The 26,552-nt window shown below is 36.2% G+C and overlaps 1 protein-coding gene across 1 annotated transcript in view; it reads right to left on the reverse strand.

The window, feature by feature from the left end:
• The window catches only part of MPDZ (multiple PDZ domain crumbs cell polarity complex component), a 148,887-nt gene extending 127,617 nt beyond the window's left edge, over window positions 1-21,270 (reverse strand). Inside the window, 2 exon segments of the mRNA XM_021682415.2 lie at window positions 18,739-18,905; window positions 21,255-21,270. Of these exon segments, the coding sequence (XP_021538090.1) occupies window positions 18,739-18,905; window positions 21,255-21,270 (183 nt within the window).
• Window positions 21,271-26,552: the final 5,282 nt, after the last annotated feature.

Raw genomic sequence — 26,552 nt, forward strand, 5'->3', positions numbered from 1 at the left:
GGCAGGGATTATCCGCGTCCATCCCAGAGGCGGACTACCCCAGCACATCATAGTAAAACTGCTGAAAGCCACCACAGAGGGAAGATCTTAAAAGCCACCTGAACAAAAAGGCACCTTATCTTCAAAGAAGAATAAAACTGACAATCTTTCAAGTTAATCAATGACAGAAGACAATAGAATAAAAAAAAAAACCTAAAAATGAAAACAAAAAACTCAGTTTAGCATTTTCAAAATACCTTCCCTACACACATACACACAGTGTTGCTTTAGAATTCTACTAAAGAGGGGCACCTGGGTGGCTCAGTCGTTAAGCGTCTGCCTTCGGCTCAGGTCATGATCCCAGGGTCCTGGGATCGAGCCCCGTATCGGGCTCCCTGCTCCACGGGAAGCCTGCTTCTCCCCCTCCCAACTCCCCCTGCTTGTGTTCCCTCTCTTGCTGTGTCTCTCTCTGTCAAATAAAAAAAAAAAAAAAAAAAAGAATTCTACTAAAGAAATACACAAGTAAATTCTTAGAAATACAAAAGATCCCTCATGGATTTCCCTAATGCAGAAAAGACTGAAGAGAAAAAAAAGGATTTAAAGATTTGAGTAAATCAGGGCACACCTGGGTGGCCCAGTCTATTTAGCATCTAACTTGGTTTCAGCTCCGGTTGTGATCTTGGTGTCATCGAGTCCTGCCTCGGGCTCTGCGCTCAGCAGGGAGTCCGCTTGAGATTCTCTCTCTCCCTCTGTCCTCCCCCACTGGCTCTTGAATTCTCTCTCTCTAAAATAAATAAATAAATCTTTTTTTTTTAAAGGAGTAAATGGTAATGTTTTAAAACAATAAATAAAATCTGTGGAGTTTTAAATATAGACAGGAAAGAAAGTACATAATAATTACACAAAAGACACAAGGAGGGTACAAAAGGTTGAATTGTACTAAGTTCCTTTCATTTTCCAGGAAGTAGCAAAAGTTCCAATTAAAGTAAAATCAAAATAAGTTAAGGGTAATATATCTGACAAAAGACTCATGTTTGGCCTAAAAGAAAAAAATGCAAACTTCAATGTTAAAGAAGATCCAATTAGAAAAGGAACAAAGACATTTTACCAAAGAGGATATGTAGATGGCAAATAAGAACACAGAAAATGTTCAGCATCATTATCTATTAGAGAAATGCAAATTAAAAGCACAAAGAATATCACTATATACCTATCAGAATTACTAAATAAAAAAGTGACAACACCAAATGCTGGTGAGAATGTGGAGAAAATGGCCTGCTCATGCACTGCTGGCAGGAATGTAAAATGGTAGAGCCCCTCTGACAAAGAGTTTGACAGTTTCTGAAAAAAACTAAACATGCATTTACCATACAACATGGCAATTACCTCTTAGGCACTTATTATACAGATATGAAAATTATGTACACACAAAACCATGCAGCAGCTTTATCTACAAGAGTGAAAAACTGGAAAGAAACAAAGGGTCTCTTAAGAGGTGCGTCCATACCACGGAATAATACTAACCAATAAAAAGGAACAAAATATCGAATAGACACACCAACTTGGATGGTTCACAAGAGCATTATGCAGAATGAAAAAAAGACAATTTCTAAAGGGCACATACATTATGACTATATTTTTATAAAATTCTTGAAATTATTTCATTATAAAGACAGAAAAGTTGCCAGGGGACAGGGGTGGTGGCGGGGAGGGAATAGAGTATAGCAATTAATGAGTAACGCAGAGAGATCACTGTGGTGAAGGGACAGTATCTAGACTGTGATGGTGATTACACAGATCTATGCAAGAGAAAGAATGACACAGACTGAAAAAAACTGACAGGCACTGAACCATTATCAGTTTCCTTGGTTTTGATATTTTACTTTAATTACCAAGATGTGACCACTGGAGGTAGCTTGGTGAAGTACATATAGGACCTCTCTATACAATATTGAAAAATTACTGAGAATCTATAATTATTACTACATTATTACAAAATAAACTGTTACAAAATTACAAAACACTTTTTTAAAAAGTTGACTCAAATAGGCCAAGGATACTTACTATTATCTTTAGGGTAACCGCTAAAAGAATAATAGCATGCTAATAGAAGAAGATAAAATAAAAAATGAACTAATAAAAAAAAGAAAAAATGAATAAACAAGACAAAAAGAAAACAATAAATGGTAAATTAAAATAAAATTTATTATTACATTAAATGACTATAATTTTCAGATTGTATAATACAACAAAACACAAATACATGCTGTATACCAAAGATACAAGTTAATAATAAAAAAGATAAAGATGAAAGTAGAGAGATCCACCCTACATTAACCAGAAGAAGCCTAGTACACCTGCCCTAGTATCAGATGAAGCGTTACTGGAGATAAAGAGGGACAATTCATATAGATAAAGGGTTAATTCAGTAAAAGACAAGACAGTCTTAGTCACCTAAAAATATAACCTCAGGGGCACCTGGGTGGCTCGCTCGGTTAAGCGTCTCCCTTTGGCTCAGGTCATGATCCTGGGGTCCTGAGATCTAGCCCAAAATAGGGCTCCCTGCCTGGCAGGGAGCCCGCTTCTCCCTCTCCCTCTGCCACTCCCCCTGCTTGTGTTCTCTCTCTGTCAAATAAATAAATAAAATCTTTAAAAAATAAAATAAAAACAAAAATATAATCTCAAAACATGTAAGGCAAAAGGACTCAGAATCTAAATGAGAAACAGACACATTCACAAACATAAGTAGAGATTATAATTTATCTCTTTCAGTAACTGATAGAATGGGGGGATCAATAAGGATATGAAAGATCTGAACAACATTCTAAATAAAGTTGATAGAGTCAATATAAAAAAGCAGCTCTATTTCCTAGAAAAAAACCACAAACTAAAACTTAAAAAAAGTTGCATCTAAAATATGATAAAATTATTTTAAAAAGCTGGAATACAACCTAAAGTTTAGAAACAGAGCCACATATATTTGACCACATGATTTAGTGTGTCAATGTAAGGGAGAAAAGAATGATCTTTACAATAAATGGTTCTGGTTCAAATGGACAGTCAAATGGAAAATTAACTAACATACATATTTTATCTCATACCACAGCTGAAATTTAGAAGCTAAAGCAAGCTTCTGAGAGAAAATCTCTATATCCTTGGCATAATCAATAATTTCTTAAGTAGGACAAAAAAGGCAATACCATAGAGGAAAAGTTTTAAAAATTGAACTTTATTAAAATTAAAAAAAAACAACCCTCTGGTCATCAAAACATGTAACTAAGAGAGTCAAAAAGCAAGATACAAAACAGAAAAAGACAGCTGCAATACAAATGTCCAGCAAAGAAGTTGTATTCAGAAAATTAAAAAAAAAAACAAAAAAAAACCACTCTCGTAAGTCAATTAACACTGAAAAACCAATGGAAAAAATGGCAAATGACTTAAAACAGGAACTCCACCAAGGAGGATATCCAAATGATCAATAAGCACACGAAAAGGTGCTCAGTATCATTAATCATCTTATGATACTACAACATACCCCCCAGAGTGGCTAGAATTGGAAAAAGAGAAATTTAAAGCTGACAGTACCAAGTGTAAGCAATGATGTGGAACAATGAGAATTTTCTTACATTTCTTACATTATATTGAGAGCATAGTCCTACAACTATTTTGAAAAACAATTTGACAGAATCTACAAATGCTGAATATGTACTTTAAGACCCAGAAATTTCACTCTTAAGTAAACATCCAAGAGAAATGTACACTTATGAACATCAAAGGACATGTGTTAGAACATTTATGGCACTTTTGTTTATAATAGCCAAAAACTAGTAAAAGATTACAATAAAAAAAGTACAGATATAGTCTAGTACATTCATACAATGAAAGCTGGAAAAGAACTACAGCTACATATAACAACACAAAGGAATATCACAGACACAAAGTGAAGACAAAGCCAGGAACAAAGCATGTATACTCAGATTGCATTTAAATAAAATTCAAATACTTATTTATGGGACAACAGTCAAAACAGTGCCTGATGTGACTTCTACAAGGAATCGAAAACAGCCAATCTCATAAAAACAGAGAGTAGACTGGAGGTTGCCAGAGCTTAGGGGAAGTGGGGAGATGTTGATCAAAGGGTACAAACTTCCAGTTATAAGTAAGTTCTTGAGATCTAACATACAATGTGGTCACTATAGTTAAAGATACTCTATGGTATATTTGAAAGCTAAGTGAGTAGATCTTAAATGTTTAAATCACACACACACACACACACAAACATTATTACTGAGGTGACAGATACCTTAACTAACCTCACTGCGGTAATAATTTCACTGTATATGTGCTTATCAAATATCACTTTGTAGGGCGCCTGGGTGGCTCAGTTGGTTAAGCGACTGCCTTTGGCTCAGGTCATGATCCTGGAGTCCCTGGATCGAGTCCCGCATCAGGCTTCCTGCTCGACAGGGAGTCTGCTTCTCCCTCTGACCCTCCCCTCTCTCATGTGCTCTCTCTCATTCTCTCTCTCTCAAATAAATAAAGAAAATCTTTTTAAAAAAATCACTTTGTATATCTTAAACTTACACAGTTATATGTCAATTTTATCTCACATAGGCTGGAAAAAAATAGTGATTCTTTTGGGGAGAGGATGAGGATCAACTAAGGGGATACAGAATATTGTGGAGTGTTAATAATTTTCTATACTTTGATTTAGGTGAAGAGTCATATGTGTACATTCAATTTATACAAAATCCTTGAACTATATAATTTTGCCCTTTACTGTATGTTAATTCTCTCTCTTTTTTTTTTGAAGTTTGCAAGGTAAGTGATAAAATCAGAGCAGAGAACCTGGGGCACTCCAGTGACTGATAAAACATCCACTTCTCTGAGAGAAAGAAGGTGCTTTGAATAGCCTCTGTATTATCAAGCTAAATCTTCTGCCAGAAACTCAGAATTTAAAGTTCAATTACCAGGCATTCACCTTAAATGAAAGAGAATATAGAAACTGGGTATCTAAAGATGAAGCCAAAACTATTACTGTGATGTATGACTCTCTGCAGGCTTGATATGGATTCAACTGGCTAATTCCCATCCACAGAATAAATCCTTCAACAAGTGCTCAAGTCAAGATGAATCCTCAGCAAGTGCATTTTAACCTCTGCAGCACACATAGATTTTTCTTTCTCAAAGATTATGAGTTTTTACAACTTGTAATCATTTAATTGCACACCAAACAACAAGAAAAAAATAATCATTATGCCATCTTATACTTTTATACTGAAGTATTTTGACCCACCCTGATATAAAGTTGATATATCTGAGATTTCAAAATTATAAATTTTTTCAATACCTATTATACAAAATTAATTTCTTTCCAAAACTACTTGAAAAGATCAATGTCTTAAATATTTTGATCATATAACCTATGTACTTAAGTTTAACCAAATATAACGTCTTCAAATATATAGATTTGCTAAACGATTTAAATCTGCTAAAAATATTGAAATATTGACTTCTTATGTTTCATCTATCCCTTCTGGGTTGTTAACTGAAAAGGAAATTAATATTATTAGCTCTATTTTAATGGCTAACATCAATCTTTCCAGAAGTACTTGTATAATTGTCTAGAAAAATGATCGCTTATGTTCAAACTGAATTTCCTAAAGCATTTTTATATAGATTATCAAAACCTGTTTTCTGGTCCTGTTATTTTGACCTATTCTGAAAGCACAGAATAGCAATGACAATAAAGTGACCCAAATGCTTATATAATTTGATGGATATTTCTATCATTTCAAAGCTAAAATATGTATTATCTTGCATTAAGCAAGAAAAATGACCACTGCTTTTACAATCCTAGTTTTGGTAGACTTTAAATAAATTTATAAACATATATTGCTAGTTCAATTTCCCAGTTTTTTGTTTGTTACTCCCTAACGTAATGAGAAATAAGAAATAAGGCACTCTCTGGGGAATTTGCCATAACAGGTGCACCTCATAGAAATGCAGACTGTTTTTTTTAATCTGCACCTTGTCTTTTCTTCTTGCAGAACAAGAAAAGTGCTTATTTTCTTGTGAATTTACTAAAATGCTGTAAAACACTCTCTGGAACTGATCCCAAATATGAAATGCAAAGATGGATAGGATACCAAGAGTATTCAATGAAATACAACACCTAAAATGGTAGCAATCACAGGAAAAAAAATTTTATACATAATTGAACTGTATTTCAAGTTTGGAAGCAAGGGAGGCCTCCTTTTCCATAAATCTTTCAGTGAAATACTGATTAGAGCACAACTCTGATGCATTATTGAACAGGCAAACCCTTACACAGTAATTGATGGTGGCACTCTGATTTAATGATCCTTATTTTTAAAGCTAATTAAAGAAATTGAGTTGCATGTTCAAAGGGGATTAGCTTAATGTGACGAGACTATTTTGGACATAAAGTACCTCCACAGCTCCTGAACTAAACACGATAGAAAACGGAGCAGCAAATTATAAGGTGGCGGGAAGGGGTGCATTTTCTGATGGAATAAGCATAATTTCACATTGTCTATGTGAATTTCTTTTCATTCATTCAAATACTTACTGAGCACTTCAAATGTCCAAGACATTGGGCTCTAGGGGGTGCGACAGTAATTAAAGAGATAAAATGCTTTGCATAATCACTAATATGTTAGATATCCTATAAAATTGCTCCACCAGGCATAGTTCACCCACCTACTAAGATAGAATACCTTTCTTTTAATAGCTATGAATTGTTGAATAGCAAAGCAGATAGTGGACGAGAATTTGTGGATATTCTTAAAGTAGCCATTGAAGATCATTGGCTGATAAATTTAAAATATAAGGTTACTGAATTTAGAAAATAATTCCTTAACCCAAGGATGGTTAAGCAGTCATTCTGAGTAATAAAATGTAAATTTTCTGCATCTGTCTCTGTAAAGTTTCAGTGGCACATTTGTCCTAAAATTCCCACGTGCTAAATAAAAAGGATAAATGATCAACCAAGAAACTCAAGATGAAAGGCAAAGAAAAAAATGAATTAAAGAGTACCTAAGACTCTTATCTTCTCCCTTTTGATATTTAGAAAGGCATATATAAATGACCAGTAATCTACCTAAAGCAATGCCTATTGTTATAGACAAGATCAAGTACAAAACTGTACTTACAATGTAAGTGATGTCATCATGTTAAATGAATGGCCACATGGCAGGTTATGCTATTTTAGAATGTTCTAGTCTTCACTCAGAGCTGCATCTATGAAAATTTTATTTATTCTTAAAATTACATCATAATTAGAATTAATACACAATACATAATGCACTAAAATGTCAGGCTCAGTCAGCGTAATGCAAAGTATTCCATCTGTATTTTATAAACTAATTTTTTAAAGGTCTGAATTTCACTAAAATCTATAGAAATACTCATAGTTGAAAAGATTCAAATCCCCCCCCATTTCCTTAAAACGCATATGAATACTTGAGTAAAGATTGCAAAATAACCTGAACTTAAAACAGTCAGTTTTGCTTTAAACTTTTTTCATTATTATTATATAATAAATTTTAAGTTTACCATTTAAAAAAATGTTAGGTTCTACAATGAAGTAAGATATTACAGGATTCTTTAACCTATCCCCTGAGTTCCTGAAATTCCAATTAAAGTCCTCTAATTTCAAAAGCAATGGTTTCTTTTTCATACTTGTTTGATCTTTTTTGATAGTACTTTACTTTTTATTGTTATTAGGGGAGAGGTGTCTATGATAGGCTGAAAAGAAAAAGACACTATTCTTATCAGCTCTTCTCATCAAGAGCAATAGTCTATTACCTGCCCCCCCCAAGTCACTTTAAAAAGTTCTTGAAGAAGGGGGCACCTAGATGTCTCAGCTGTAAGCAGCTGCCTTTGGCTAAGGTCATGATCCCTGATCCCCGGGATCCTAGGATCAAGGGCTCCCCCCCCACCCCCGCCGCCCCAGTTGGGCTCCCTGCTCAGCGGGGAGTCTTGCTTGTCCTGCCTCTCCCCCCTCAGCCCCACCCCACCTCTTCCCCTCCTTGGCCCTGCCCCTCCCCCTGCCTTGTGCTCTCTTGCTTGTGGTGCACTCTCACTCTCAAATAAATAAATAAATAAAATCTTAAAAAAAAAAAGTTCTTGATGCAGTAGTTAAAATTAGTTTTTTTCAATCTTGACTCTTGGGTATACATCTTTTTAATATTCTGTGATTCAAAATGAGAAGTGAACATAATACAGTTCTGGTGTATAAAAAATACAATTCTGGTCGGGGTGCCTGGGTGGCTCAGTTGGTTGAGCATGTCTGCCTTCTGAGCATGATCTCTGGATGTGGGATCAAGCCCTGTGCCTGGCTCCCTGCCTCAGTGGGGAGCCTGCTTTTCCCTGTCCCTCTGCCTGCTGCTCCCCCTGCTTGTGCTCTCTCTCTCTCTCTGAGACAAATAAATAAATAGAATCTTTTAAAAAAGAAAAAAAATATAACTCTCATCTAGAGGAAAAGCATTATCGTTTGAGTTGCAAGCTGAACTAGCTACTTTCCTCATGAGCACCATGTTACTTGAAAAAGCAAATGAAAGTCAAAAAAAATGATTGTACAAACGATATATGGCAGATAATTTCTCAAAAATAAAGTAAGCTTCTCACTTCAAGGAAAACAACTGACAGTAATTGTTGCCAATAGTAAAATTTGAGGTTTCAAGTGACAATTAGAATTTTGGAAAACTTGTTAGCTGCCACTCTGAGCTTGACACCTTTCCACAATTTAAAGACTATTGATAATACCAGAAGCAATATTAGCAAGTTTAAATTTATGATATTAATGAAATGTGAAACTTAATTTTCCTGTTTTTCAAATTTTCCAGACAACCAGTTTATTACAAAATTATACATGGTTAAAAACAAATTCAAAGCACAAGATAGATTTTACTGTAATAGAGTACAAAATGTTCATTGATTTGGTTTCTGATTCCACTTTATAACTTAATTTTAAGAAACTACCAATAGGGGTGCCTGGGTAGCTCAGTCAGTTAAGCATCTGACTCTTGGTTTGGGCTCAAGTCATGATCTCAGGGTCGTGGGATCAAGCCCTGCATCCAGCCCCATGTTGGGCTCCATGCTCAGTGGAGACCCTGCTTGAGATTCTCTTTCTCTCTGCCCCTACCTCCGCCCTCTGCTTGCCTGCTTGCCCACTCACACGGATATGCTCTCTCTCTCAAATAAATCTTTAAAAAAAAAAAGAAAATACCAATAGTTTTGGTGCAGTATCAAAGAAGGATATCCACAAAAATGCTATCCTCCTCCCTTTGCCAGCTAAATAGCTACATGAGGCCAGATGTTCTCCATATACATCAACTAAAACAACAAATCCAAACAAATCAAATGCAGAATCAGATACGAGAATCCAGTCTTCTATTAAACAACATTAAAGAGATATGAAAAAAGGTAAAACAGTGCCATTCTTCTATTTTTTAAAGCAACGGATTACTGCTATTTTCAAATGAATTAATAAATATTTAAAATACTTCTCAATGTTAATTTCTAACCTGAAAAATATTGATGCATAAAACCACATAAATTAAAGCTCTTTGAGGTCTTCAGTAATTTTTAAGAATGTAAGGAGGTCTTAAAACCAAAATATTTGAGATCTGCTGCCTTAGAATATTAAATTTCAATAGGAGGAAGAAGCACCAAGAAGAGAATCAATATTTATTGAGTGCTTGGTAAGCACCAGCTTATGCCTTGGAGTTTTTAGATCCGTGTTATTTAGTTCCCACATTACAACTAATGGAGAGCCAAAAATGAGGTTCAGTGAAGTTAAATACATATATAAAGTCACCTACTAATAAATATCAATGACACAACACAAATCTGGGTTGTGTCTGTTTCCAAATCGTATTAGACTACACTGCCAGCAACTGAGATCAGATCATAACGAAGGCCTCAAATCACCAGGATATCCTGAAATCATGTTCATTACGCTGTTTACGAGGCCAGTGAAACAAAAACTACAGAGCCCTATGATTAAGACCTGGGGTCTGAAGTCAGCCAGCCTACATTTAAATACTAGCTCCAGCATTTAATCTCCCTGTGCCTCCATTTCCCTATCCATAAAATAAGGAAAATAACATTATCTAGTACATCTATCTACTATTATCTACCACTGGAGAGTATTGTTGCAATGATGAAACAGAGACAATAGTTCCTGGCACACAGTAAGAATTTCATATGTGGTAATCACCATGATGATGATGATGGTGATGAGTGGCTTCTTTCCAATACGTTTACTAGGAAAAACACAAGGTCTTCAAAGTAACTTCAGTTATTTGGCTAATTTATTTATACTAAAAATCATTTCTCTGGCAAGAAAAGATAACTACTGATGCACAACAGTTCTGAATTTTCATGAACATTTACATATCTCTTAATTAAACAATCATTTAACAAGTAAAATATCAGATTAGGTACAAAGTAGACAAAGATGAACATGGCATGATTTTATCCCAAAAGTAGTAAATGGTTTTCAAACAAATCTGAAATGCACTTAATTCTAAAACTCCTTTTTGTGCTTGGTAAGAACAAATGGCAAATGGAACGCCACATACACACCATGGTCTAGGCATGTGTGTTGATGTGTATTTGCAGAATGTCTTTTCTTTATTTAAATCTCAACACTTCTGTGCTTTCTTAGCAAAACTTCCAAGAGAAAAAATTTAAAGAACACAGATTGACCAAAAGTAATATTCTTATCAAAGCATGCTGAAACTTTCTACATCAAAGGGGTGGAAATATTCAAATTAAGTAAATTAATATGCCATAAATGCCAAGACAAATAGAAATTTAAAATTAACAACTTAGGGGGCCCCTGGGTGGCTCAGTCGGTTAAGTGTCTGCCTTCGGCTCAAGTCATGGTCTCAGGGTCCTGGACTGAGCAGTGCATGGGGGGCGGGGGAAGGGTCTGAGCTCAGCAGGGAGTCTGCTTGTCGCTCTCCCTCTGCCCTTTCCCCCCCAGCTTGCACACGCATTCTCTCTCTCAAATAAATAAAATCTTTAAAAAAGAGAGAAACTGGAAACTTAGATGAACAACATGTTAGAGTGTTTGTAGTGTTTTTCCTGTCAGTCCCACATTTCCAGAAGACAAATAAAACTGATTCACAGTTCACAGTAAGCTTAGAGAAAAATAAAACCAAACCTTACAGACAAGTTTAAATATACAGAAATGGGCACATGAAGACCGATGGTACTTTGTCACACTGTCTCTCCTTCCACTATTATCCTACTCAGTTCACATCTATTGTAAAACTAGCATAATTATTTAAAAAGCAGAATGAAAGTTCTGGTTTATACTAAAAAGGTCCTCTGATTAAAATTTGGGGGAGAATTTAAGGGAAATGGCAAATCTTAATGAACCTGAATTTACTAAACATTAAGTGCATTTCTCTTTAGTAATGCTAATAACGGTTTTCCCAACCTATTTGTTCCTTTATAGCAGAGAACCAAGGGTTTAGAAACAGTGTAAATTAAAAGTAAAAAAAAGCACTGGCTTTGGGTCAGACAGACGTATATTCTTCTTCTAAATCTACCAATGACTAATTGTATGCTCCAGATTAAGTTACACGACATTTCAGCCTCAATTTCTTCATGGACAGAATGGGATCATGCACACCTCATGTAGCTGATGGACTAGTGAAATGGGACAACGTCCACAGCACATGAGAGCTTCCTAAAGGTGATGGTAGTTATTTTTGTTAGATAGCTTCAGATGTAAATCAACCTCTATTGTTTTTAAACTCTTGGGTTAAAAAACTCATGTAGGTTATACCCAGTAAATCTCACATTTTTTCCCTCTTCTCCAAAGACCATTTAAGTTTGTCACAAAAACACCATACAATTAGCACCATTTGCTGTTTTAGACACACATGCATACCCAATAGCAAGATGGTGTTGCATTTTAATCCAGCACTGTATAAAAAGCTTGAACAGTGCCTTCTTGCCCAGGATAAAACAAGAATTTTAGTCCCTCAAAGGCTCTATATTTACAAACTTTTGGTTAAAGGAACAAACATTTAAAAGCTGTTATTGTACCAAAAATAAAGTATTTGAAATTCCTACAGTAAATAAACTCTATGGTAAATGTAAAAACATAAGAATCACTCCTTCTCTTTTAACTTCTCCTAGATAATGTATGTTAAAGTCTCAAGAAAGAGATACTTTCCTGTCAGGCAGTTGCAATGCTCTATCATAAAAGAAAAAACATTTTGGGGGTAAGAAAAATATTTTTTCATTTTCACAAGCAACATCAACTTGGAAGAATTCCATTCCATTTTTAGATAATTCCTGTTAATGGGGTCAAGGCAGGTTTTTCTTTCTCTCTGTACTTCTTCCCCCCACCACCGCCAAGTCATAATTTAACCGAGGCATTCTTGAGAGACAGGAGTTATTCCCCCTTTACCGATAGCATGCTTACAGATGAATCTTCTCCATTTCAGTCTCAAATTAGAAACCGTAGAGAGAAGGGTGATTTTTTGTCCATTTATATAAGAAATAAAGCTGAGGAAACACAGGCATTTCTGCCCCCTACCATGAATCCTACAAAACTGTATCTTTCTGATTACCAAAGTCAGAACAGAGCAACAACATGCCCAGTTATCCAAATTCTCATCTTTCCATCAATCTACAAAATATAACTGTAAAAAATTACCAGTGCTAATGCCACTGCTTAAAAGCAACATAGCTCAACAGTTTGGCAATGAACCTGAGTTAGCAGTTTTATCAATGAGTACCCACAGAAGAGTGACCCTTCAGGCATGGCCCTGGATAGTGCTGCTCCAGCCAACGCCCCTGCTTACATCTGATATTTGAAAGTAACCCTATGGAATATACATCGACTACTTATGTCTCCAGGCTCTCTGAAAGTTGTTCCTCTTTTAAGACAGAGCATCAGAAAAACATGCATGGTGCACAGTACACTTTAGCAGAAAAGCCATCACTAAATTAGGATGTGATGCTGTATTCTTAGTGTGGACTCTCAGTATACTTCATTCGTAGAAAGATGAAAGAAGCATTTCTTTGAAGAACAATTCATGTATTTTATGCTTATAATTAAAGGTCTTATCTATCAAAATGTCAATTCACCTTAATTGTGTTAGGCAGTTTTACCATAATTTTTAAAATGTGGAGAGAAACAAAATAAATGATTGTTAAATATTGTATTTAATAGAAGTGTTCAAAGATAAAGTTGATACAACTTTCAACTTGATACAATAAAATCTGATACAGAATGCTGAATGCAAAAGAGGAATGATGAAAAACACACACACAACCTCCCCCCAAAAAAACCAAAAAAACTCTACCTTAATAAATCTTTCACAGTCTGGCTCCCAAGTTTCCTCCCTTGCCAAGAACCCACACATAGCAAGCTGTTGCCCTGATAACACAGATCTGGAGGGGACTCTGTATCAGGGTTTCTCAACCTCAGCACAACACACATCATGAACCCAATAATTCTTTGCTTTAGGAGGTTGGGCTATGCACTGAGCATGTTTAGCAATATCCCTGGTGTCTACTCACTGACATGCCAGTAGCATGGCCCCTACCACCCCCAAGTTACAACAGTCAAAAATGTATCCACTTACTGCTATATGCCCCAGTCACCTTCACCCAGAGAAGAACAACTTCTCTTTCTCCTCGTAAACATTGTTTCCCCTACCTGAAATAATTTCCCCATTCACTGCAGAAAAGTCCTACTCATTTTTCTTTCTTTTTTTTTTTTTTTTTTGATTTATTTATTTGACAGAGAGAGATACAGCGAGAGAGGGAACACAAGCAGGGTGAGTGGGAGAGGGAGAAGCAGGCTTCCTGCCGAGCGGGAGCCTGATGCAGGGCTTAATCCCAGGACCCTAGGATCATGACCTGAGCCAAAGGCAGACGCTTAATGACTGAGCCACTCAGGTGCCCCCCTACTCATTTTTCAAGACCCATCTTATATGTTACCTTCAATGTAAAGTTTGCTTGTAGTCAAAGTTAATAATTCCTTATCCTGCTCACTTTTTTATCCCACTCACTTACTTAGTTACATAAAACAAATGTATGTTCTCTTTCCTCCTCTAGGTAATGAGAACCTTTGTCCTATTTATTCATAGTATTTTTATCGACTTTATTAATAAATGATCATAAGCCTTCTAAAAAAGCACCCAAGAGAAAACCCTCCCATTGCCAAGGAAAATTTGGCTCACTAAATGATGTCTCACAATGAGCAATATATAACCCTCCAGCGCTCTCTCACTCTCTCTCTGTGCGTGTGTATGTGTATATTTATATACATATTTATATTTATATAATTATTGTTGACTTTGCTCCTGAGAAATGGAAATTAAATGATAATACTCAATTTTAGTAACCCAAGGTCCTTGGAATATCCAGTTCTCTGATATTTTTATTTAGTCTTTGTTTAGATTTACCTTTGAATCACCCATTAGTCCATACGTTTTTGCCATCAGAAGTTGTTTGAAATTCTTTTGGGAATGTTAACAGGTAAAACTTAAAAGCATAGAAATACAAGACAAAAATTTTATACCATGAACACTGTATTTCAAAATAAAAAAAAGAAGGATCCACTTACTCTAATCAACACTGAACAATAATTTCCAAACTTATTCTACGTTAAGTCAACATCTCTCCAATTACTTCAAGAGAGGTCATAAAATTTCCAAAGAGAAACTTAGAAAAAAATCTGGCTTAAATTTGCATGTATATATGTATACATTATGCATTTGGATAATAAGCATATAAGCTAACACTTTTCTGGGAAAAAGGTGAATGAACAAGGAGCCTGGAAATATCAAACAACAAGAACAACAGCAAAATAATAGAATATCATACTCCAAAAAGGCCAGAAATCACAGACATGGAGAAACCTCCAGAATATGGTCAGTCCTGAGGCTTGTTTCCCACATCAGCACTGAATTATATACATTATTTCTTCAATCTTAGAATTGGTCTAGGTTGCCATAGCTTTAAAAAAGAAAAAATCTCAGCGATGTCAATTTCTAAGTATTAGTCCTAAATTTCTACTGAAATTAATAATTTTAATTCACAGGAGCGCCTGGGTGGCTCAGTTGGTTAAGCGACTGCCTTCGGCTCAGGTCATGATCCTGGAGTCCCTGGATCGAGTCCCGCATCAGGCTCCCTGCTCGGCAGGGAGTCTGCTTCTCCCTCTGACCCTTCCCCCTCTCATGTGCTCTCTCTCATTCTCTCTCTCTCAAATAAATAAATAAAATCTTTAAAAAAATAATAATAATAATTTTAATTCACAGTTTTCCTACAAATAACTCAAGCTAAAAAGACATTTAATTTCATGTCTCTGGTCAATTCATAAGACAAGGCAATTAATTAATCAGGAAAGTCGTATCCACCTCTACTGGACTGGAGAAACATCACAGAATAAATATGCAAATCCAATATCCTCATGGCTGACAAGTTTCTATTATTAAACTGCTAACGTGTTTATTTCCCCCACAATAGCTGGATTTCTGTCATGAATACGCATTGAGCCCTGCAGTTATTAGCTGTGATGACGAGGTGACAGTGAGGACACTACTTGAGAATTTGCATCTGACAGATCATTGACACACAGTCACAGTTCTTTTTTTTTCTTCTCTTCACTTAAACAGGAATCATGCAATAGGAAAGGAACTGGAGCTATTAGAGATTATTCAGGTTTAATAGCACACATCCTTTTAGCTGGCGGTTAGAACAATACACAATGTGGCAGAGTTAAACAGAGGCATCAATTATGCTCTCAGACCTGTTAATATTTTTGACAATATTTAAATAGCACATCCCTTCAGGGCATGGCTTTTTTGCCCTCTCAGTTACACACCTGTCAAGTGTTTAATTTGCCAAAGGGAAACAGTTTGATTTCTAAGGGCAGTCTTAATACTGAAGAAGCAAATTGGAAAAATTACGCATTATTGAATAGAAGTAATGAGAAGGATCTGAGGGGGAAAAATAGTCAGCTTAATTCAACATGGCATGTCAGCATCTGTCATTAATGCAACAATATGATCACGTTCTCCAATATGCTGCATTTACCTCAGGCTTTTCAATTATTCACTCCTTTCACTTTCTAAAATGTAGGAGAGTAATGGTAAAGTTGGAGGACTCAAATTTGTATTACCAATACTAAAAAAGATGGAGACACTAACTTGTACCCATTGTGCATATAAAATTACATATCTGAAAACACAACTCAGGTAAAAGAATATAAATAAAAGCTAGCCACTGGTCAGATTGGTGTAGCTACTAGTTTAAAAGCACAAAACAAATTTCACTCCTAGGTTCATTAATTAAATATTAAATTATAAATATTAACAAATTAACAGGTAGTAAACTACATAGAATATCTAATTCTAACATGGTAAGTCTATAATATTTATGTTTAAACTTTAAAACAGAAAATAATACAAGGTTTTGAAATGTAGTCTAGTCATACAAGAAAAACACGGTTCAACAAAGGTAACTGAGTCAGTAAGAATGAAGACTAAAGTGAAGAGTCACAGAAACTATGAGAGATATCGATGGTTTTCACCAAAATTGAACTCCTGACCTCTAGGGGCCGAGTTTCTATCCTCAGGAAAAAAAAAGACGATAACAACGATGAGAGACAGGCTGCAGAATCACAAGAGGGGAAAGACTCTGCCTTGGGAGCCAAGAAACCCAAGTTCCAGTTCTGGCTCTGCCCTTATTATAAACAAGTCACTCAAACTCACTAAGTAGTTGCAATAAACAGGGTGTGAGCCAGCTGGTTTTCTTGGTCCCTTTCAGTATCTGAAAAGGTGACCAACTAGCCAAAAGTCCAAAGACATGTGAGACATGCCTAGAGAATGCCCAAACCTCACAATGTACCAAGTCTTGAAATATATCAACATCTATCACTAATACTGTACTTGGTCACAGACTACCTGGCTTGATAACATTATGCTCAAGGGTTTCCAAGGAGATTTCAGCTGAATCACATGGGACCCAAAGTTTTAGAGCACATATCCTACTTCCATTTGGAAATGGTAAAACAAGGTAAAACAAGGTAAACTTATGTCTCCCCTGCTTTCAGGACTAGAAGGGGTATTTCCAGTTATCTCTTTAGTGGTATTTCCTAACACACTAGCACTTTTTGTTTCAACTTTTCCTTTCATTCTAATCATATTTTCACATGATCTAATAAGGGCTCCCCTTATTCATCTATTCAACTTCTTCACTCTCTCTGAAAAACCAGATAATCTTCCACATCATAATTACACTTATATTCAGAACACTGATGTCTCCAAACTCTTGTCAATTCATTCTAAAAAGGAGTACCTAAAACCAATCTTTTTTTTTTTTTTTTTTTTTTTTAAAGATTTTATTTATTTATTTGAGAGAGAGAGAATGAGAGACAGAGAGCACAAGAGGGAAGAGGGCAGAGGGAGAAGCAGACCCCCCGCTCAGCAGGGAGCCCGATGCGGGACTCGATCCCGGGACTCCAGGATCATGACCTGAGCCGAAGGCAGTCGCTTAACCAACTGAGCCACCCAGGCGCCCAAAACCAATCTTTTCAATAAGTTGCAAAAAAAAAAAAAAACCCAAACACAACTACATGTAACAAAAACAACTCTTTTTCTTAATTCATGATCACAATTTTTAAAATCATTAAGTAAAAATTCACTAGAGAAAAATATTTTTAAAAATTCTTTATTTTTTGCTACCAAAATATCTAGATTAAGAAGTTATGTGCGTTAAACAAATTCCTTCTCTATTGCTACTATTTGTTCTTTTTGCATTTGGCATATTTTTTTTAATTGGAGCTATTCTTTCACTGAATTATGAAACTAGTCTTCAAATTCATTTTTAACCTTTTAAGGCAGAATATTTGTTAGCAAGTCATCCATAGTGAGTAAATTAATGCTAAAAACATTAGAATGAGAACTAACTTAGATTGAAGGCATAAATGAGATTGACTGCAAGCCTTGTAAGGATAACAACCATTTTAAAAACATTTTTTTAAAAACCTGAGAAATGTGATTAAATTAAGTTAGTTCAAAGAGCATCTAACTTGAGTGTTCTGTCATTGCAATGTTTCAATTTTAATATAAATGCTAGGAAATTTTAATGCTCTTAATTTTTACAGGAAAAAAAACAGTGTTACATTTAGAAGTTCTAATGTTTATCACCATCTGATGCTGTCATTGGAAGCAATTGCTACTTACACTCTTTTAAGAAGTGAGAATTGCAATTTCTCTAACTGATGACAATGTAATTATTTCTTTTACTGTCAAAATAGAGGTGATTTCCCTTCCTCACACACATGATTGCACATGCAGATCCAGGCTTATCTGAAATTTTATAAGCGTGCTGAATGTCTGAATCTGAATGCACAAGATCACGTGAACAATGAGCCTTAGCGGGGATGTAAACCAAGCCTACAGCCATCTACCCTAAACTTATTTTTATCATCCCCATATCCTGTAGGGACTCACACTTCAGCATCCACACAGCTTTCAACGCAATGTCATATCATCTACAATATACAGCAACGACCATTACAAAAATAACTGGGGGGGGGGAGTCACAGTGAATCTGAATGTCTCATTTGGAGGTTTAAATGACTTCATTAACTATTCATTAACACATACAAAAATCAGCCTTTCAGAAAAACGCAAGACTCCACAAGATCTATGCCATGCCATGAACACCGGCTTTGGGAGAATCGTGTCCTACCTGCTCTTTCAGCTGCTGTACGGAAGTCTGAAGGTTCAGAATCTGACTGAAGAGCGGGCTCTGCAAGACTGACTTGAGAAGGTTCAGCTTGTCTTCATTGGCTATGTCTCCACGTTCTCGCAGCTTGGCTTGCAAGCGCTCTGCTGCCTGCAGGGCTCGATTTTTGTCTAAACCAAAGAGCAGCACTGGTCATTTAACAGGACTCAAGAGACACACATCAAACCCCGCTTACAGAATAGAAATCCTAAAACTATTCCTTTCGAGAGCATAAAATTGACTCAGAGAAAAAAGGACTGTAACATGTCCCTATGAATAGGTCCCTCAGACCCCGGAGTCTCTGGTGAGAGAGTCTGTCTGAAAGCAGAGAACTGGTTACAGTATACGCCACATGCAAGCAAGTGTTGCTCCAACTCAGATGGCGTGTATTTGAATTCCAACGCCAGCTGTCAACTCTTTTATATAAAAACTATTGAAAACCAAACACTTCGTGATCTTGTAAATGCTGATATATTCACTTTTCAAAAAATCTTATTTACATTTAAGAAAAATTAGAAATATAACTCACTAACAAGTAGATGTGGATGTCACTGATGAGTCATAACATCCAAAATACAATTTCATATATCAAGGAACAAACATTCTATACTTGAGAATCTACTTGAAAATATATCACAACAATGTATAACCCTTCAAAAACACTTCTTAATACTTTAAATGTCTTTCCCCAAAATTAAACAGCATGTCTATATATGCATCAAACCAAAATAATTCAAATATTTATTGATCACCTTATATATCAGGCATAAAAGTTGCAAAAGTAAGTATTTGAGTAAGTGTATCCCTAATAATCCTAGCATCTTACATGCGTGTTTCCACCAGATGGTGATTTTTTTTTTTGACAAATCACAGTTAAAAACATCTCCCTAAAACTCTCTCACTCTCTCACAAGTGAACCCAAATTCGTTTCAAAGGAATGAAGACCATTCAAATATATGTTCTAACAGATTCATCATGGTAATAAGGCCATCTATTAACATTCATTTGCCATATTATAGTAATCAAAGAGTGGGAATTATCACCACAGACACTTTTTATAGAACCAAATGTGGGATGACATAGAAATGGGGAAATTAAGGCATGAATTAACGTTGACCATGAGTTCACATGCATTTAAACAAACAGAATTTACTCATCTGCACAATTTTTATTTATTATTTATTTATTTAGAGAGAGAGAGCACGAATGGGGAGAGGGAGAGAGAGAGAATCTTAAGCAGGCTCCAAGCCCAGCACAGAGCTCAATGCGGGGCTCAATCTCACGACCCTGAGATCATGACCTGAGCAGAAATCAAGAGTTGAATGCTTAACCAACTGAGCTATCAAGGCGCCCCATCATAAGCACAATTTTAAAAGTAAATAATGATAACGACATGAGAATTTTATTCTGGGTCTTATTTCCCATGGTATCTCAGAATACAAATCTAGTATTAATTTCCACGTCCATTCTTGGAAGGTGTACACATAAGTAATAACTTACAAAATAAAGATTGGAAGGTGACAGTTTCAATAATTCTCTATTTCCCCTTTGCTGTCCACTTTCTTATGAGGAACTCTGCTTTGTGGACTAGTAGTAGTCTTTGTGGCATGGGACTTTAGTATAAAATGGGGGATGAAGGTAACACACACCCATGTACTTTTATCATGCACATTGTATCAGGAAGAAAAGTCAGAGTAATGATCCCCACCATCACAAAAACAGCTCCTTTTCCTTTTCCTTCCACCTACTCTCATCCTGCTTCCCAAAGCACGCAGGTATCAAGGCACCAGCCACAATCATCAAGGCACCAAGGTGAAATCCAGATACCTTCCAGTAGTCATACCCAAAACTTCCAGGGAAAACGTGAGGCATTAGGCATTAGGGATGGGTGTACTGATACGCCTGGAACTAGTTCTATAAACCAGCTCCTCTAAAACTAAAGAGCAGGGGAAAAAGATTAACATGTGAATTTGGGTACTTCAACCTACATTATCTCATGTAAAATCAAACTGCCTTAAATCATCACTGAAGTTTGTCAGCCTAAATGTTTATTATTGTTATGGCTCATCATCAACTTAAAAGCAAAGTTCAGTAGTATTTCAACTGCCACAAATAAAGAAGGCAATGAGCTTCTTTCAGTATTAAAAATACTGTTAACCTTCTGGTGCTGTCCACAAACACCCATTAACCAGAAGTGGGTCCATAAATTAGAATAAGGTTTACATTAAACTTCATTAAAACTCATAATTGGTAGAACATTTCATATGTCTTTATCTTGTGCTTACAAATGGTTTGTTTTTGTAACACTTTAGATTAAATCATTCAAATATAGAAACACATTTCCCTGCTATAATGCTAATGGATAAAAACTTTTAAAAACTAAGCTACCAGACGAAATCCTGCTATGTAGAAAAACCATTTCAAAGATCCCAATGGAAAAAGTTTTGATTCTTAGAAAAATAAGAAGGAATAGGTCTTACCTATAGTTTCTAACATTTTTTTCCGAAGTTCAGTGTTCTTCACTACAATGATTTTAAACAGCAACTAAAACAGAACTCTGGGAAGAAAAGAAATAAAATGGAATGGTTATGTTTTATCACAACATTAAAACTATATACTCTAAAAAGTACTTGATGCTACCATAATTCCTTTGACCATTAAAATCTTGTTGATTTAACTTAAAATAGTTTTTTTTAATATGCAAAAAAAAAAAGGAATCATTTTAGGACTTACTCAAAATTATCTTATATTTGCAAGTAATACTTGCATAGTAAGGTAAAAAGCATACGATTTGTTTTAAATAAGATGGCAGATGTATCCAAAACACTTCTTTAAGAACTTCTCAACACAGACCACTATAATCTCAGATTCACGTACAGATTCTCACCCACAGAGTAAGGAACTTACTTGACTGTGCATGAGAAATTCAGTGGGCAAAAACATTGAAACGTAAAAAGCAGAAGATGTGATCCTGCCCTTGACTGCTCACAGTCCTAACTGGGGAGACCATACACACATACCAATTAGAAACGAGCTATGACACTCGTGCAGGATGTGAACCACGGGGAACTAATACATTAAATCAAGGATGAAAAACTGAATAAAAACATAATGTTAAATGAAGGAAGGGTTTTCAAAGGTTTTCAAAATACCCTCCTGACTATAATATTCTCTTCTCCCTCATTCAAAATAAACCTTCTCAACTCCTTCGACTCACACGGACTCATCTTTCTCTGACAATACTTATCCAGACTCTTTAAAGTACCAGCTACAGATTTCCAATGACAGTGTCCAAATCACTAACCATACTTAATCTTTGCTGTCCAACAATTTATATATCCTCTCCCTAGTCACACCCATCCTTTGCCTTGCAGAAAAACCTCAGTCATTGCTTCAGTGGCGGGAAAAAGGTCACACCCAATCTCCTCGCTTTTGAAAGACAAAATAGGATTTGTCTGAGAAGGAGCAGTTGCCCTTGTTGTCTCTTTAACAGAAAATGCATCTGGGACAAAAGGAAATCGTGATGTATATGAGTAGATGCACTGACTATCCATCAATGCCTGTGATTAGCTCTGTGTAATAACAGAGAACAGTTCTTGTTGACTTTCCTTATCCTGATTTAGAATACACTATTTAAAACATCAACTCCATTTGAAATAGTCAAACAACTCTATTACTGGCACTTGTTTTATAAAATGCCCTGGTGTCAAGAAAAGGGCACCAGCTCTAACTTGGAATTGAAACCTAAATAACAGTGTAGGTATGGGCAAAGGGCCATACCATCTGAATCTTTGTTTCCTAGAAAACTTACTCATTGAGTATATTGCAATAAATGAGAAAGAGTATACGAATTTCCAGATCATAGCATAACTCACACTGTAAAATATATATTCAGAATTAACACTGAGCCCATACAGATGTGCATTTCAATGTCAGGCATTGCATAGTTTCATGGGGAAAAATACAGGGAGATCTTTAAAATAAACTAGTCATATTTTTATTCTTATTGACAAGGACACTTCATAAGATAGTATACTATTAGGTCCCCCTCAAAAAATTACTAACTTCTGACAGTTAACAAATAAAAGTAAAGATACCCCAATAAAAGGAAGGTCTGTAACTTATATATGCCCAGCAGGAAGAATGCTAGCAATGGAAGAACATAACTTAGGGAGTCTGATCACCTGAAGGAACATTTCAGCTGGCCCCTTTATTTGCCGCAATGCCCTGTGAAGTCACTGTCTGTCTCTCCTAAACTAGAAAACTCTAACCACAAATGAATGACATTCAAAGTTTTAGAAGAGTAAAACTATACAAATCAGTGCTTGCTAGGTACAATAAAGTCAGCTCTACCTTCTCCTCCTTTTGAAAAATTAACTTGGAAAGACAAGCAATATTCATGACCTGGAGGGGGAGGTAGCCTATGGATTTAGAGACCCACTGATTTATGAGGAGTCTGCAGAGAAAGTACAGAGTAAGCAGTTCCCCACTGAGAAAAATATTGTCATCCCAAAGTTCACCTACAAGTCGGTTATGTGGAAAGAGAATTACTTTTCTTTTCCCCAGAGAAACTCTTATCATAAAGGTTTTGGCCTTTTTTTTTTTTCCAAAAAAAAAAAAAGGTCCATCCAACTGCGAGTCAGACATTAATTAGCTCCCACATGAGAGCTCCATTCCTCTGGATTTCAGAGATTTAAAAAAAATGAGTTTCACAGTTTCTCTTCTCTGCTCTGATGTCCATTAAAATAAACACAAAAAATGGCTTTTTTGAGGCTTTCCAGATTTTACAATTAGTAGCCATGACAAAGAGACAAGAGGTTAAAAAAAAAAAACTGTTCCTTTTCATGCCCTATACCCCATCCCAAGGATTCAGCTCTAAGTATAAAGATACTCATTTGTAACCACTCATGTTTTGATATGGAGGGATAGAATTCACATGCATCAAACTGCATGAGTTCTCCTTCTCACCCCACCATCAACCTTCCCTCTTCACCCCCCTCAACACCGTGTGGAAACAGAAGGGTACCTGGGTGACAACAGTGGGTCATGGCCAATGGGTCAGATGTAAAGAAAATCTAATACATGTCTAAGAAATGCCAAGTTCTCAGGGCTCTTCTGGACAATTCAGGCTAGCAGTAAAGATGGTGAGTCAGAAGGGCAGTAGAGGAAATGAGATGTGGACAAGAAGCAGCACTAATGCCAGGGCAGAAGCAAGGGTAACAACAGCAAACATTCAACAGCTACCACATCCTGGGCACCACTCAAAACATATTATCCAACTAAGGCCTTTAATATTCACTTTACAAACAAGTTAACTGAGGCAATGAAAGAGTACACAACTTGCCAAGGTCATACCACCAGTGTATGATGGAGCCAGATGTGGACCAGGCAGTTTGGCTCCAGAGCCAATTAACAATTTAACTTCTACAATATGCTGCCTCTCAACAGGAGGAAGATTCACCTTACCATTCTCCTTCCTCTTTCCAAGTTCAAAACTGTGTTGACTTTGCCCTACACAAGGAGAAACCAGAGGAAGAAACAGACCCAATGTGCACAAAGTCTGAATGGACTGGTGTAGACAACTTAACACAACCAACAATCCATACAAAGGTATGAACAACTCAAAACTAAGTATTTTAGAAACTATGGGTAGGTACATCAAAGAAAGATCAGTAAGTCACCATTTATATAAAGTTCATATATGTTTAAATAAATCACCTTTGAAACCCAAGATTTTAAGAAAAATCTCCAAGAAAGATAAGCCTCCTTATATTAATATTCAAAGTACATTAAAAAACATGGCTGTTATATTTCAACACAATGGAAACAGGCGTATTCAAATAGACTCAAAAATAGAGCCACTGTACACGAGCCCGTGTGGTTACTGCCCATGTACTCCTGCCTGTTGATACATCACTATGTGGGTATAGCTGAAGCTGTTACAGCAGCCGTGACGCTCACAACTACAGGACGCACACCATGAGTGGCTCTGTGACCTCAGTGCCGATGAAGCCCTAAGTGCTGGACAAGGGCAGGCTGCACACATGACATCCCGGCAGCAGGAACCCTGATCCTCACGCTCTCCATGGGATCCTCCACTGCCTCGCATATTGTTCTCTCCATCCTCCAGAGAACAACAGAGGAAGGGAGAGACTCAGGTCTTACTCAAGGTCATATAGCTCATAAGCAGAGCATAGAGTTGAATCCAATGCTGCCTGAATTCAAAGCCCACACTCACTCTATCACACACCATGCTTTCCATATTGTACTGCAAAAATCATATGGTGGACATACATTGTTGAATGAAAAAAAAAAAGGAATGTGTAAGACAATGTATTAAGTTGTTAGTATCTGTATAAAAGGGAACGGAAATACTTGCATAAATAAAATTAATATGTACATGTTTATAAAAGCACAGACTGTTTCTGCAAGCTTTCCAAAGACACTAATAGTGGGATGTGGAGGGCTACGGGACACTAAGAGAAACATTTTGCACTGCATTTCTTTTGGGTTTTTTAATTTTTATTTTTTTAAAGATTTTATTTATTTATTTGACAGAGAGAGAGAGCACAAGTAGGGGGAGCAGCAAACAGAGGGACAGGGAGAAGCATGGTCCTCACTGAGTGGGGAGTCCGATGCAGGGCTTGATCCCAGGACCCTGGGATCATGACCTCAGCTGAAGGCAGACGCTTAATCAACTCAGCCACCCAGGCGCCCCGTCTTTTGGGTTTTTTAAATTTTCTATCAATATAACATTGCCACATTTACCAAATAAAAATACAGGATACAGAAAAATTCAAATAAATTTGTATTTTGGATAAATGAATTAATTTTTTAGTATAAGCATATCCTGTGTGATACTTGGGACATTCTTATAACTAAACACTAATTTGCTGATTATCTAAATTTCAAATTTAACCAGGCATCCATTATTTTATATGGCAACCCTACTTATGTATATATTACCTTAGGGAAAAAAATCAAATTTTAAAAATCATTTTTAATTTAAGGCCTTTATGCTTCTTGTAGAACATTAATGCAATGACAGAGTTGCCAAGTCCTTTGCAAAGCTCTAAAGATTTTATTTTTTTTTTATTTTTAAAGATTTTATTTATTTATTTGACAGAGAGAGAGAGACAGCGAGAGAGGGAACACAAGCAGGCAGAGTGGGAGAGGGAGAAGCAGGCTTCCCGCCAAGCAGGGAGCCCGATGCGGGGCTCAATCCCAGGACCCTTGGATCATGACCTGAGCCGAAGGCAGATGCTTAACGGCTAAGCCACCCAGGTGCCCCAAAGCTCTAAAGATTTTAGCTGTGACCCAATGACTGTCCAACAACTAGTTGACAATTCCAGTGTCAGAAGGGGATAAAAATCAAGTCAAATTTGGTTTTATTTAGAAACAGGGACTGATTAATTGACTAATCGTTGTACTTTTCAACAAGTTGTACTGGTAATGTGTGGGCACAGATTGTAAGTAGTAAAGAATCAGTGCTTCAAACATAAAACAGATCATTCTGTCCAATGCAGATTATATGGCAACTAACAAGTGAAAATATGTTTTCTGCTAAAAATAACCCAGAAAGAGAAACTGTCCCAAATGCATAAAATTTTCTAGTTATCTTAAACAATTCTAACTGTAAAAGAGGTACAACTTTATTTTTTGTGTGTTTTTTTAAGTTTTTATTTTAATTCCAGTTAGTTAACATACAGTGTTATATTAGTTTCAGGGGTACAATACAGTGATTCCACACATCACCCCGTGCTCACCAGGACAAGGGC

Source organism: Neomonachus schauinslandi, chromosome 13, assembly GCF_002201575.2.
Source record: "Neomonachus schauinslandi chromosome 13, ASM220157v2, whole genome shotgun sequence".
NCBI lineage: Eukaryota > Metazoa > Chordata > Mammalia > Carnivora > Phocidae > Neomonachus > Neomonachus schauinslandi.